Below are 16,487 nucleotides of genomic sequence, written 5' to 3' on the forward strand. Positions count from 1 at the left end.
GGGACTGAAGGAATGACTATGTAGAAAATTCGATGTAAACATGTTAATAAAAAATATTTATTTCCACCTTGTGCAAGGTCTATCGACAGTGGCCGCGAATTATTTCTTTGACCTTATCCACCATTACCAGTAAGAACGTTCGTTCTGATAGCTTTAAACTCAGAACACAATTGAAGACATGAATACGAATCATCACACCATCCCCATAGATAGCTTTTTTTTACTTAAAACTCTGGAATAGCGTGTTTCCTTTTCCAAGAAGAAATTACATTACGCTGCTAACCTCGCATCAGGCGCTATTCGTAAGAGACACTCATTTCTACACAGTCTGCAACTCGTGGCCAAGTGGTTAGCGTCGCTGCCCCTGTATTGTGAGATCGCAGGTTCAGTTCCTGGCACATTTGGAGGTTTCCTGCACTCGGGGGACTGGATATTTCTTTTGTTGTTAACACTGCATCTGATCTGCATCACAAGGACGTATAAGTCGCAGAAGTGGCGTCAAGTAGAAATACGTGAGCCAGGCTGCCCAACTACTCTAGATGGGTTCTCCCGGCCAGTTATGCATTTCATTTCATTTTTATGTGGCACTGCAACTAGAGTTTTCAGCCAAGTGTCCTTAGCGCTACTAGATCGTATTTAAATATCCTACTGGTTACTGTGAAATCAGAATTAACACTTATCAGCTAGTATTATTGTTTTACATATTACCTGTTATGATTGTTATTTATGATACTCCCCTAAATACCAGGGTGGTGCATAATTCGTAGCGTTCTGTAAGTTTAATAAACACAACAGTTGCAGAAGAGAATTTAGTCATCAATAATATATTCTCCTTATCTATTTACAACAGTCTAGCAACGCGGGGGTAACCATTCGATTTCACGACTGTGGAAATCAAGTGGTTTTGAGACGAAGAACTCGTCGAGCCCTATCCGGAGAACATTTTCATCCTGAAAGGAAGTTCCGTATGAAGGTTGTTCGATACAGAGCGGAAAAAGTGAACATCTAAGGGTGCGACGTCAGGTGAATAAGGTAGAAGTGGACTGTCTTCACAACCCAACTCCTGTACAGTGTTTTGGTCAATCTAGTGAAATGCGGGCGGAAGTTACCGTGGAGCATCACTCTACGCATCCTTCCTGGCCGTTGTTCTTGTTTTGCGCCTGCAAGACGTTCATTTGTCGATAGTAAATGTCGGCAGTGATGGTTACACTTGGGGGAACCAATTCGTAGTACGCGACATCGTCGCTGTTCCGCCAGATGCAAAACATTGTCTTCTGTGGATGCGCAAATGTCTTTGAATGGGAAGGTGCTGCTTTGTCTGGGCTCAACCATTCCTTTCTTTTCTTTTTGTTATCATAAAGACACCATTTATCGATGCTATAGCAACTACATTCTCCTGCAGTTCATCATTTGATAGGAGAGGTTTAAATGCAGTGTAGAAAGGATATTTTTTTCTTTTACTAACGTATATGCATTGTTTCGTATACACATTACCCCATTTTATTCTGTAAAATTTGTCTTTCCTTGTTAGGGTATGCCTTCTTACAAACTGTAAAATTATAATCTGTTTTCACACGTGTAAATATTGTCGAAGTGGTAATTATGATGTGATTTGAAAATGTTATCCTGTTTGTGAGGTATTACGACGGCCCTGTTAAGAATACGTTTTATCTGTGCAAAATTGTCACAATTCAGAAAATTTTGTTCTTAAATGTTGCTTTCTCGGCTATAGGACGTGCGATATGTGGACATTTTAATTCGATCGTCAGACATTTAGTGGCGGATTTGAACTTGGACACTTTTAGTTGAACTTGGTTATATGAAGGCGACGTGAAGGCTGTGGAATAGCATTACTATGTAAGTGTGAGTTACTGATGTGATAAATTCGAAATTGAATTACGGGTTTGAACAGCTTTATTAAGTGCGAATTTCTGATAAGAACTGTGAACTGTTAATTAGATGCTTTAGTGTATCGAATTTTGATTTGTTCTTCAGGACAGTATTAATGAGAGACTAATATCTGAAGTCATCTACACAACTTTAATCAGACAAAAGCTGACCGGCTGACAGGGCCATTTACCTAGAGTCGTGTTGTGGGGATGGAGTAAAATAAATGTGCACGCTCTTATAAAATAAATTTGGAATGATCTTGTAGTTCTAACTGCACTGACTGTCTTCTGCATCAAATTCGCATCCTAGCATCCACCCTGTATTGTTAAGATTTTCAGCATATCGCAGACTGTGGAATCCCAGCACAAAACACTGTGACGCTGATTATTAGTTTGTTGGTTGTCGGTATTAAACATTGCAGACACACAATTCCCAAGATTGTCCGTTTCGTGTTGGAGCAGCGGCGGTTCATTATTGTATCGCAGAACCAACGAGGCTACATCATCCCAAAGTATGTTTCCTCTGACGTCTTTCTCGAATCATACAGTGACAGGGAAAGACGCTGAGAATGTTGTACCTCAATGTTTATGTAGGAGAATATGATTTAGTGATACGAAAGTAGAACCAAGATTAAAACTAGTGAAAAAGTAAAAATGGAACTTCCTTTTCGAAATAACTCATTTATATTTAAAATAAGAAATGACAGACTGTTGAAGGTTACGTAATGTAAACAATTAATACAAAGAGAGCGAAGAATTTCATTGACTACTCGGTAACAGCATTTGCCAATCAATTGAATTTCAACTGCACTGAAATACCATTTATTATTTCATAGAGAATACTAAAACAGAACAGAAAACAGTTAATGTTCATCAAGTAGTTTTGTATTGCTGAAATTGACCGCCATAAAGACTTATTTCCTGCAGTAGTGTGCTTTCACGAGTCATTAGACAAGCACGTGCCAGAATTAAATTTTATTTGCTTCATAGCTTGCATGACATTTAACAGCTCTCATCACAAATCATTATTTATCTGTTGCCTTATAACTGTGGCATGTTACTTGAATATCTTATTGGAGTCTGGCCGATTCTGACCAAGTAGTACCTTCACTACCGAAAACAAAACGTTTATTAAAAAAATTTTACAGTCACAGTTAGGATATAGATCTGAAGTTCTGTATGTGCAAAGCAAAGAAGCCGTATTTTTTGTGAAAATATAGTAAAAGAAGTAGGATTGGGATTCTGCCACAAACATTGATTTTATTTCCTTTTTATAAAAAGCTATAACGGAAATTGCAATTGATGTGAAAATTCTATCGTCGGATCCCGAAATTATTATGGGATCACTGAACTACAATGATTTATTTACGATGAAAATTGTATTATTAAAAAGTTTTGAACTTTGTACGATCACAATTAAATTTTTTTGCTAACGTCAATCAGAATTTAATTTAAGGATAGTATAGCTTTTAGTTCCAGGGAGACAGCATATGTTTTGAACAGAAAACACATACATATTTTGATAAAAAGCTTCTAATAATGGAAAAAAATTTAGACCGAGGAAACGTAGTTTAATGATTTAGTTTATATAGTTCGAACATGTAACAGGCGTATACGTATTTTAAAGTTCTCTTCACAGAATCTCCTCATTCTCCAGGCTATTCTTCTCTGCCTCATATGCCTCTATTTGTAGGTCAGACAATGCTCCTTTAGCTTCGTTGAATTCACTCTGATAGAATATGTAAAATCCTTCTGCAGTACACAAACCTGGACTTACATAAGCTCTGTTCAGCAGTTTAACCCTGGCCGTATTACTCTCACTGAAATATAAAACTGCATAATAAACAGATATTTTTAGATCATTAAATCTACAGAATGATTTTTTTTCCGTCTGATCAAAATTATACAGGGTGTTTCAAAAAGAATATACGTATTTGGAATGTATGTATTTATTAAACTTTAAAATATAAGAATATGAAACTTTACTCGCGTATTGACGAACCTCTGATGTTCAATATGTCCTCCATCAGCGACCGAACAATATCACATCGATATTCAAATTTCTCCCATACTCGGACTAGCATGTCCTTCGTCACTGATGTTATGGCAGTACGGATCCGGTTCTTCAACTCTTCCATTTTCTGTGTGACTGATGATACATAAACGTTATCTTTAACGAAACCCCACAGGAAGAAGTCAGATGGCGTCAAATTAGTGACCGTGGAGCCCAGCTCAGACATGCTAAGTCGCCAGCTCCTTGATGACCAATCCAACGGTTTGGTAGAGTTTCATTCAGATATTCACGCAATTGGCGTCTCCGGTGAGGCAGTGCCCCGTCTTGCAGAAAAATGTTGTCTTCGTGCAGCCTCGGAAACAACTAGTTTCGTAACACAGAGAGATACAGGTGACCGTTAACCGTGTTTCCATCAACGAAGAATGGGCCGTAAGCAGATGCTGGATATCGCAAGAAACCCATTGACTTTGGGCGAATCTCGTACAGGCTCAATGGATGCATGTGCATTCTGTAGGCTCCAAATTCGAACATTTTGTTTGTTTACCTGACCACTAAAATGGAAAGTTGTTTCATCACTGAACACGATGCGCTGTGCGAAAGTTTCGTTAATAGCATCAAGGATCTCGTTACAAATTACCACACTTTTGCGTTTGTCATCAGGACGCAGAGCTTTTAACAGCTATAACTTGTACTGCTTCATAACCAACCGACATCTCAAAACACGCCAAATTGTTGTGGTAGACAGTTGTAACTCCTGACGGCACGAGGAGTTGATTTTGAAGGACTACTTTCGAAAGCAGTTTGAATTCGTGCAATATTTTCTTCAGGAACACTAGGGCGACCATCACTGTTTCCTTTACATACACATCCCTCATCTAAAAACTTTCGATACCATACAAGAATGTCCGACCCATTCGGAGGATCAATTTGGTACCTCAACCTGAAACGTCTTTGCACTGTAATCACGGAATTGCACTTCGCAAACTCGAGAACACAAATTTATTTCTGCTGTGGAGTAGCCATGTTAAACATATAAGGTTACCAAGCAAAACTGAAGACAACTGACATCTGGCAACTATCAATATAAACTAGATTGTATTCGTTTCTCCAATAGGCGAGTCGAAGCGCAGCAGTCGATAGATTGGAGAAAGCAGTACTTCCTGATACGTATATTCTTTTTGAAACACCCTGTATTTTTAGGCTTTCACTCGCACTGTCGTTTTCGTGGAGACGCTTCTTCAGTAAATTCAGATTTGAAACAAACCTGAACGTGGGCTCAACTGCATTCATAACAAGTCCTTTTACTGAGGTCTTAGGCGAATACACTACTGGCCATTAAAATAACTACACCAAGAACAAATGATAAACGGGTATTCATTGGAGAGAAATATATTGTACTAGAACTGACATGTGACTACATTTTCACCCAGTTTGGGTGCATAGATCGTGAGAATTCAGTACCGAGAACAACCACCTCTGGTCGTAATAACGGCCTTGATACGCCTGGGCATTGAGTCAAACAGAGATAGGATGGCGTGTACAGGTACAGCTGCCCATTCAGCTTCAACACGATACCACAGTTCATCAAGAGTAGTGACTGGCGTATTGTGACGAGCCATTTGCTCGGCCACCATTGACCAGACGTTTTCAAATGGTAAGAGATCTGGACAATGTGCTGGCCAGGACAGCAGTGTAACATTGTGTGTACCCAGAAAGGCCCGTAAAGGACCTGCAACATGCGGTCGTGCATTATCCTGCTGAAATGTAGGGTTTCACAGGGATCAAACGGAGGGTAGAGCCACGGGTCGTAATACATCTGAAATGTAACGTCCACTGTTCAAAGTGCCGTCAATGCGAACAAGAGGTGACCGAGACGTGTAACCAATGGCACCCCATAGCATCACGCCGGGTGATACACCAGTATGGCGATGACGAATACACGCTTCCAATGTGCGTTCACCGCGATTTCGCCAAACACGGATTCGACCATCATGATGGTGTACACAGAACCTGGATTCATCCAAAAAGAATGACGTTTTGCCATTCGTGCTTCCAGGTTCGTCGTTGAGTACACCCTCACAGGCGCTCCTGTGTGCCATGCAGCGTCAAGGGTAACCGCAGCCATGGTGTCCGAGCTGATAGTCCATGCTGCTGCAAATGTCGTCGAAGGGTTCGTGCAGATGGTTGTCGTCTTGCAAGCGTCCCCGTCTGTTGAGTGAGGGATCGAGGCGTGGGTGCACGATCCGTTACAGCCGTGCGGGTAAGATGCCTGTCATCTCGACTGCTAGTGATAAGAGGCCGTTGGGATCGAGCACGGCGTATTACTCTCCTGAACCCATTGGATCTCGACCAACGCGAGCAGCAATTTCACTATACGATAAACCGCAATCTAGCTAGGCTTCAATGCGACCTTAACCAAAGTCGGAAACGTGATGGTACGCATTTCTCCTGCTTACACGAGGCTTCACAACAACGTTTCACCAGGCAACGCCGGTCAACTGCTGTTTGGGTATGAGAAATCGGTTGGAAACTTTCCTCATGTCAGCACGTTGTAGGTGTCACCAACGGCGCCAACCTTGTGTGAATGCTCTGAAAAGTTAATGATTTGCATATTACAGCATCTTCTTCCTGTCGGTTAAATTTCACGTCTGTAGCACGTCATCTTCGTGGTGTAGCAATTTTAATAGCCAGTAGTGTGTGTTTCATATTTTGAGCTATGCCTACATTAGTCTTCTTTCATGCTCGTATTGTGAGTTGAAGTTTGGCTTATAAACAGTTTGAGACAATATATCGATCATCGAGCACACCTATTTGCCTCTTAATTGCCTGTATATTTCATCCCAAATCTATGACACCCCCCTCAATGTTGGGTGATTCAGGGTGCCTGTCGCTTCCACGGTGCAGTTAGCGTACAGCTACTCTCCACAGAGCCGGCCGGCGAACCGTACGGTTCTAGGCGCTGCAGTCTGGATCCGAGCGACCGCTACGGTCGCAGGTTCGAATCCTGCCTCGGGGATGGATGTGTGTGATGTCCTTAGGTTGGTTAGATGTAATAAGTTCTAAGTTCTAGGCGACTGATGACCTCAGAAGTTAAGGCGCATAGTGCTCAGAGCCATTGTGACTGTCCACAGAAATACGGGGCCGCGTGCCGCGCGGGTACGAGCACGTGCCCGGCGCCGGCCTCTACAAGCTGTTCCGGACGGGCCGCAGCTACGAGCAGGCGCTCGCCAGGTGCCGGCAGGACGGCGCCGAGCTGGCGGTGCCCGGGTCCGCAGCCGAGGCGCGCGCCATAGCCGACATCGTGCGCAGGAACCCCGCCGTGAAGGAAGCCTTCGTCGGCATCAACGACTTACGAAAGACTGGCACGTTCAAGTCCATTAGAGGTAATTTTCAGCTCTACGATCAACATTCAAGCTTATTAACTCGCTTGTATCCACTTTCATCGCAGGAAAACTTTTCTTATCACTGAATATGCTAGTTACAATAAAATCTGCTCGCCTTACAGGCGGCGTTGTTTTAAATAAACCAATCGTGCTTCCAACAGCTGTCTTCCACTGTCATCAGGAGTTGAAATCACTGATTTCCGGGGCTGGTACGGTATTCTGCATACATACAGTGTGTTTCCGTTAGAACGTGCAAAAATGTGAAAGGACATAGAGATTTCTCCACTGAGCAATTTGGGGTACAGAACCTGGGGCCAGAGAAGCCAGCTTGAGATATGGTAATGACCTGTTCAAATAGCTCTTAGCACCATGGGACTTAACTTCTGAGGTCATCAGTCCCCTAGTACTTAATCCTAACAACCTAAGGACATCACACACATCCATGTCCGAGGCAGGATTCGAACCTGCGACCGTAGCGGTCGCTCGGTTCCGGAGTGAAGCGCCTACAACCGCTCGGCCAACCCGGTCGGCGCAAATAACCTGTCTACCGCTTTGTCTACGATTACTGTTTTCCAACTTATTTACAACTAACATGAGAACCAGTTTACACGTACTAACCTGTTTATCCACATTTACATTCCTTATTTCGTGCAAGGAAAAAAAATTGCACGAACCTTATTACCAGAAAGTCATGATACAGGTTCCCAAAGACTGAAAAGTTGCACAGGTCACACCAATATTCAAGAAAGGTGGTAGAAGTAATCCACTAAATTACAGGCCCATATCCTTAACGTCGATATGCCGCAGGATCATAGATCACATATTGCGTTCGAACATCATGAATTACCTCGAAGAAAACTGCCTATTGACACACAGTCAGCACGGGTTTAGAAAACATCGTTCCTGAGAAACACAACTAGCTCTTTATTCACATGAAGTGTTGAGTGCTATTGACAAGGGGTTTCAGATCGATTCCGAATTTCTGGATTTCCGGAAGACTTTTTTTGAAACTATACCACAAAAGCGGCCCGTACTGAAACTGCGTGCTTATGGAATATCGTCTCAGTTATGTGACTGGATATCTGATTTCCTGTCAGAGGGGTCACAGTTCGTAGTAAGTGACGGAAAGTCATAGAGAAAAACAGAAGTGATTTCTGGCGTTCCCCAAGGTATTGTTATAGGCCCTTTGCTGTTCCTTATCTCTATTAACGATTTTGGAGACAATCCGAGTAGCCGTCTTCGGTTGTTTGCAGATGACGCTGTCGTTTGTCGACTAATAAAGTCATCAGAAGACAAAACAAATTGAAAAACGGTTTAGAAGAAATATCGGAATGGTGCGAAAAGTGGCAGTTGGCCCAAAATAACGAGAAGTGTGAGGTCATCCACACGAGTGCTACACGGAACTCGTTAAACTTCGGTTACACGATATATCAGTCTAATCTCAAAGCCGTAAATTCAAGTAAATACCTAGGTATTACAATTACGAACAACTTAAATTGGAAGCAACACACACAAAATGTTGTGTGGAAGGCTTGGTGAAGGCTAACCAAAGACTGTGTTTCATTGGCAGGACACAGAAAATGTAACAGACATACTAAGAAGACTGCCTACACTAATCTCGTCCGTCCTCTTTCAGAATACTGTTGCGCGGTGTGGGATCCTTACCAGACAGGACTGACGGAATACATCGAAAAAGTTCAAACAAAGGCAGCACGTTGTGTATTATCGCGAAATATGGGAGATAGTGTCACAGAAATGATACAGGATTTGGGCTGGACATCATTAAAAGAAAGGCGTTAGTCGTTGCGACGGAATCTTCTCACGAAATTGCAATCACCAACTTTCTCCTCCGAATGGGAAAATATTTTGTTGACACCGACCTACATAGGGAGGAACTATCACCAAGATAAAATAAGGGAAATCAGAGCTCGTACCGAAAGATATAGGTGTACATTCTTTCCGCGCTCTGTGCGAGATTGGAATAATAGAGAATTGTGAAGGTGGTTCTATGAACCCTCCGCCAGGCATTTAAATGTGATTTGCAGAGTATCCGTGTAGAATTAAATGTAGACGTACGTTAATTGTCCACAATGTGGCTGTTTTGTAATGTATTTACATTGTTCTGTGACAGAACGTGCTATGAAACCACTTCAGATCCATTCACTACTCAGTACTATTCAGAACGTACAGTACAATACGATGGAGCGGGTACCGGTATAGCTGCACTGAACTCACTGACACGCACCTTGTGTATCGGGAAGTACGTTGCAATGCTCTCGCTGCTGGAAAGATGTACACGGAAAAATATCCTAACAGGCATCATCCGCCACGACGAGTGTATATTTCCCTCGATTGCGGAAGACTGGTTGGAATAATGGTTCAAATGGCTCTGAGCACTATGGTACTTCACATCTGAGGTCATCAGTCCCCTACAACTTAGAACTACTTACACCTAACTAACCTAAGGACATCACACACATCCATGCTCGAGGCAGGATTCGAACCTGCGACCGTAGCGGTCTCGCGGTTCTAGACTGAAGCGCCTAGAACCGCTCGGCCATTGCGGACGGCAAGACTGGTTCTGTGGCAGAAGAAACAAGGATCCGGCAACCTAAGCACCATCGGACACTCTAAAACGTCCCATTAGAAAAATTAAGAATGACTGTGCTGGTAAACCTCTTACGTTATTTGATTTTCAAACAGCTGAGCAAAACTGGACGTACTCAGACAATTCTCTCTTCACTTATTCTTATCATCACAAAACTGACACATAATATTTTTTTTAGCTCAACGCAATCTGACTTTTAATAATCCCCACAAAAGAGTGGCCCTGCACCCACCAGTGCTGGCGGATCACCTCCAACTGCCCAACGCCACGCGCTGTTCACATCCATCTGCCCAACGCTACACAAGCGAATATTCCAACAATGAGTCCAACCAGCCACAGACGGCACACAGTACAGTGATTTTCATACAGAGCGCTACGTGGCGTTACGGACATAAGAACCTAAACAGCCTAATTACAACTCTATTTTAAAGAGCAGGTGTTGAAACGTGCTGCAACGGACCCCAATACCAGGACTCGTCGTATTGCGCGTGCAATGGGTGTGGCACGTACCATCGTATGGCAAGTAGTCCACGAACCATTAGACCCGTATCACCCGCAACGAGTCCATGAAATGCTTGTGACTGAGTGTGCACCACTTGTGGCATTGTCAGTGGTTGTTCCAACCAGATAGACCAGATTTTCTCCAAACGGTGTTGTTTACTGACGAGGCCTCATTCGATTGTCATGGTATTTAGAACAGCAGGAATAGCCATGTGTGAGATGAGGAAAACCCTCAGGCTCTACTAGAGTCACACCATGAAGTACGTTTCGCTGAGAATATCTGGGTCGCCACTGTAGGTGACTATCTCATTGGGCTGTATCCTTCTTCTACCTGGCCGTCTGAATGGCCACCGGTACTTGAGGCTCGTGCAAGGTAAACCTACCTGAGCTGTTGGAGAACGTACGCTTGGTGTTGGAGAGGATGGGGTACAGCATGACGGTGCACCGCCTCACTTCCGTGTGGATGTCCACAACCATCGCAGTGCTGTATTTCCTGGTCGCTGGATTGGAAGGGGAGGTCGTGTTCTGTGTCCTGCCAGGTCACCTGACTGAATCCCCTTGATTATTTCCTTAGGGGAAGACAAGTGTATGATACACGATTGGGTACGGAGATGGATTTACTTGCCAGAATTGTAGCTGCCTGTAATGTGATTCGAAACACACCAGGGATATTTGTCAGGGTATGTCACCATCTTATTCGCCGATGTCATGCTTGCGCTGAGGTTGACTGGCGTCAGTTTCAGCACATTTTGTAAGACATAGTACAAATGGTACTTGCATTTTGACAGTCACGCTTCTTGCAATTAACTGTAAATAAGAAATAAAAAAGTAGACAGTAATGTTATTTTATTCCTATTGTCTCCTTAACCTGGCTTCTCCGACACCACGTTCCCTATCTCAAATTGTTCAGTTAAGCATCCTGTAAGTCCTGTTGAATTTTTGCACGCTCTTGCTAGAACATCATGTAGATATAATGACAGCATCAGGAATCTGGAATCTTGCAAAGAGGGCCGGAGTGGCGCTTGCGCGAAAGGCTAGTTCGGCAGCTGCTAGCTGCTCTGTCCCGCCACGGGACCCACTGATGTCTCATGGCGCAAGAGACCAGCGTCCCGTTTGAAACTGTCGCTCCCGCGTCCCTACAAGCATCAAGCTTAATTCTACACAAAAACCTACTTTTACCTTGAATCGGCGTCACCATCATACGGTTACTTTGCTCCAGCAAAATGTTGACATCATCAAGCAAAAGCTAGAGATTCATCTGCTTTTTTTTTTTTTTTTTTTTTTTTTTTTTTTGCCGGCCGAAGTGGCCGCGCGGTTCTGGCGCTGCAGTCTGGAACCGCGAGACCGCTACGGTCGCAGGTTCGAATCCTGCCTTGGGCATGGATGTGTGTGATGTCCTTAGATTAGTTAGGTTTAACTAGTTCTAAGTTCTAGGGGACTAATGACCTCAGCTGTTGAGTCCCATAGTGCTCAGAGCCATTTGAGCCATTTTTTTTTTCTACGACAGTGAAATATATGAGTTTCCTTATATAGCAGTAAAGATTGTGGATGGCGGTATTTAAATAAAGAACTCAAAAGTTTAAGCAAACCCTATGGAACGCATCTCTACTACAGAGCAAGTCCCAATTGCTCTTAAAGCTTGCCTTTTATAGCGTCTATTTACTATACATGTTGTGCTTGTTTTGGTCCTTACTATTTCTTCCAAAAATATGGAAACCAATGAACTTGCCATACAAGACATGAGGTTCGCAGTATCAAAGATGAATAAGTGTTCACAGCTGTTAAGGCATGTATTTTAGAGCCCATGTTTATTAGATTTTTTCCTTGTTTTGGTCCATATTAGAAACTCTGAGAGTTATCTACCTCACAATCTTTGCAAAAACAGTACCGATGCGTTTATTCCACTGTTAGACGTATCAGAACGATTTTCTCTTAAAACACAGGACATCCTTTCATCTGTTGTTAAAAATTACGCTCGCCCGATTGTCAGCAATTTGGATACTTTTACACTCGAAAACATGTGTTTCGGAGCGTAAGTCCCAATTAATGAACTCATTGCTCCATTACTTCATATGATCAGAAGTATTCAGTGTCCCGTTCATCTTAACTTGTTTTTGTTTGCACCAACTTTCAGAAAAGTAATCGTATTGCGAATTATCATTTGCCGTGACGTGACGTAGTGTTGCCATAATCGCTTCTTTCATCAGTTTTTTTCCCGAAAGTATAGACTTGATACTTCTGGTTGGCACGTAAAGCACCTATATAGATATTTCATTCGACGTAGAACGTTAGAAAGAGCTTTACAGACAAAGAAATGTCGATAGACTCAGTCGCCTAGAGCGGCTTAGGTGGGCGTATGCGCGCTGGCATTGAAACATGATTTTCAGGTATCGGCATTTGCGCACTTCCATTGAAACACGATTTTCAGGTACAAATAATAATTCCCCGACAAAATCTTATGAATTTTACCTTCTTAAGACTGAAAGAAGTCAAAAACTCGAAAAGAAAACTATTTTTTGAAACGTCGAGACCGAAAACCCCTTCAAATAAGCGACAGGTGAAAGCATGCAACAAGGAACGTAACAGCCTCTGGTAGATCGCTCATACCACGCACACAGACAGTGACGAGTACATTGCCCCTCCTATTCTCAGCTGTCAATCTTCTCATCCAAATACAGACACGTTACGTTACGTAGGTAGTATACTTTGGTATAAACACATGATGTAATCCCACAACTTTCAATTAAACACCTGTGCTAACAGACAAGAAAAGAACATCTCTAAACAAACAATTCAATAGCCATCTGTTGCATCATTTGTTGAAATTTCATTACAATAGATCCCCCAAAGTATACGAGGTAGAAAATTGTCGCATAAAATGTTAATGGCGATACTAGTCGTACGCTCTGATCTGTGACACAGTGAACATGTCATAGGCAAGCAAAAAAAAAAAAAAAAATCTTGGCTTCGTCGTATACTTGGCCATCTTTTAAGGCTTAAATGAGTCAGTTTTGATTACTGCATCTGGAAGACAGATATTTATTTCTGAGTTTCATGTAATATGCTCTATCAGTAATTAGCAAGATAATCTTTTACGGGAAATGGATGAATACAGTTTAGCAATAAAAATGTTTCTATAGCTTTAGTGCAGACCAAGATAAACAATAAGAATTCAAAAACTGAAAATGTGTATCGTAGAGGAAGACCGATAAATAGATGACTAATTAGAATTCCCGCTAAAATAGAAGAGAATATTATGTGTCTCATGCACAACAGAGATTATAAAAACATTTTTTCTCGAAACCAACGGAAATATGACAAACAATAACGCAATAAATTCAAAATATGCAGAAAGAAACATCACATCAGCCGTTACCCTCACGTTACTGGTCAAAGCGGATGACGAGTGTTGTAAATTCCTCTTGATTCTGATGAAAGGCCCAATAAAAATCACACGAGAGCTATGTTGTGTGTAACTTATCAAAACTAATTAACACTTCTACAACTTACGCTCTCATTGCGAAGCTTGTATAGAGCATATAACCGAGAATACTTAGGGGAAGACCACAACCGCACTGCTGGTTTCTAAGCATGTTTACCCCATTTCAGGATCCCACTTAAGGGACATTCACAGTTTGGCGTATGACTGTTTCACCTCGGCAGAATGAGCGTAGTATATGCTGCTGTTAGTCATTTCAGTGTCATTTAGCTAAAACGTCCACTAGCATCACATACCGTACTCCTTACGTTAGACTAATGTTAAAAGTAGGGGGAATTTTATTGCCGTCTCAGGCTCAGTAGGATTTTTGTAATTTTTGTATTTATGGGATGTGAACTTCAGAACTGAAACGTATCTCTCCCAAGTATTTCGATGCAGGTATTCTAACTGAACGAAAAAGAACGAAGAAAATAATGACCGAAACGAAACTGGTTCTAATGATTACTAGTCTTGTACGATTTACGTATTCTTTGCTTCACGGAAATGCTCGTAGAACATGCACGTTTGTTTAAAAATTTCATTACACCTTCAATCGAACTCAGGTCCCCCACAAAGTGAGCGAGCACTCTGCCAAACAGCTACACTGCTCATCGAAAACTTTGTCTTATTTTAGCATATTAAAGAGGTTGGAAAATTTCAAACACGATTTTATGGATAAATTTTATGAGTTGCATCGAACTGCTTTAGAGGGGTATATTTTGATTCTGAATTCCACATACCATAACTATACGAAATTACAAAGAAAACTGCCGCGTGATCTTCTTGTTAGTTACAACTCTTTTCTCAGGGGACTATTCATGGAGCGGTGTTTCTTATAATCGGTCATTATTGTTGGTCACTAAGCCTTGCAGACATTAATGAATTTGTGGAAGTTGTTGTTGCGGTCTCTTCAACAAGTGGTACAAACTCATGCGAGGCGTAGCTTCTGTAGTACATATGCGGTTATAACACATGAGAGTACATAAAAAAGCCGCTCGCCACTACATTATATGGTTATTTAAATTTCCGTTGACCATCATCTGTTGGGTGACCCAACTGTCTCTCTCAACGAGAGACACATATTGGACGTCGTAATATTCGTCTGTAGGTGTAAAGTGATTGGTTACCCTCTGAAACTACCAGTATAATTCACATCTGTATTTTACTTCCTTTCTGAAGTATTTAAAAACTATTCAAGGATTCAAGTAAGTGCATTCCTTAAAGTACCATATTTTACAGATACCCGTTACCTCAACAGTAGCTGATAATAACATTCCTGAGTAAGAAACAGAATGTCAACCATCAGACATCATTTTCTCTGCGTCATATACGAGGCATATTCGGAAAACAAGGTCCGATTAGGTGAGAAATGGAAACCACTGCCGGCCAGAGTGGCCGAGCAGTTCTAGGCGCTACAGTCTGGAACCGCGAGACCCCTACGGCCGCCGGTTCGAATCCTGCCTCTGGCATGGATGTGTGTGATGTCCTTAGGTTAGTTAGGTTTAAGTAGTTCTAAGTTCTAGGGGACTGATGACCTCAGAAGCTAAGTCCCGTAGTGCTCAGAGCCATTTGAACCATTTTTTGGAAACCACTGTGAAAATCCAACAGAACTTTAAACAGATGTGTTGGGAAGTGTCTTTAGTGTGCCTATCGATCGCTTCACGTCGCTTTTTCCGCTTCAGAGCGCAATGTAATCGCCAGAAATGCCGAAAACAACAGTGTCTCCCGCCAAGTATTTGGATCTGGTGAGAAATTTCGCCCGAAGCTATGCAGCCCACGTAACATGATTGACATGCGTTTCTTTCTTCGGGACAATTTTCAGCCGCATTCTGCAGGAGCAATGAAAAAGCTCCTGCAGCGTTTTCGATGGGAAGTGTTTGATCACTCACACTACAGCCCTTATTGGCTCCCTCTGTTGTTCCTCTCTGCTCATATCAACTGCTGGCTACTAAGACAACATTTTGGCACAAACAACGAAAGGCAGATCAGCATAGAGAATTAGCGAAAGGCACATGGAGCTGCTTTCTGTGAAAATGGTACTGGAAAGTTTGTACAACGCCATGACAAACGCCTAAGTCGGAGCGGTGAATATTTAGAGAGGTATCTGGAAGGTGTGGCTAGCTACTGCGAATTTTTTTTATATTATTTTCACTGTGGTTTTTATCTCGCGACCGATCGCACTTACTTTCCAAACAACCCCCATACATTCGCAGTAGGCTTAAAAACACAGGTGTGCTGTTAAAACTTAAGTTTGAGTTGCCCTTCTTTTCCCTTTATATTCGTCAGTGAGAAGGCAGTCATAAACGTTTCTCATAAATAGAGGTTACTTCTAAAGTGCATTTGTGTGTACAGTCTGGAGAAAACAAATATCGGAGCCATTAGAAAAATATAACACATATCAAACATCTGAAATCTCTATACCAATTTAGTCAAATTAATTCAACGAACGTAACGTACTTCAACACTATGAATAAATGGTGAGGTGTTTGAAACATATACAGAGCCAGTCAGCACCGTGTTCAGGAAATGAGCGTTGTAGTCAGTGTGACAGTTCTGGCTACAGTAGGTGGTCTGTCTTTCTCAGACGGATTGTGTCCTCTATCGTAAAAGTGCC

At 42.1% G+C, this 16,487-nt stretch overlaps 1 protein-coding gene across 2 annotated transcripts in view; it reads left to right on the forward strand.

Annotated features, from left to right (window-relative positions):
* LOC124777170 (C-type mannose receptor 2-like) overlaps window positions 1-16,487 on the forward strand; it is a 63,918-nt gene that overhangs the window by 28,264 nt on the left and 19,167 nt on the right. For both annotated transcript variants that reach the window (XM_047252479.1, XM_047252480.1), the window contains exon 4: window positions 7,035-7,286. In XM_047252479.1, the coding sequence (XP_047108435.1) occupies window positions 7,035-7,286 (252 nt within the window). The remainder of the gene's footprint in view (window positions 1-7,034; window positions 7,287-16,487) is intronic.

Source organism: Schistocerca piceifrons, chromosome 2 (genome assembly GCF_021461385.2).
Source record: "Schistocerca piceifrons isolate TAMUIC-IGC-003096 chromosome 2, iqSchPice1.1, whole genome shotgun sequence".
NCBI lineage: Eukaryota > Metazoa > Arthropoda > Insecta > Orthoptera > Acrididae > Schistocerca > Schistocerca piceifrons.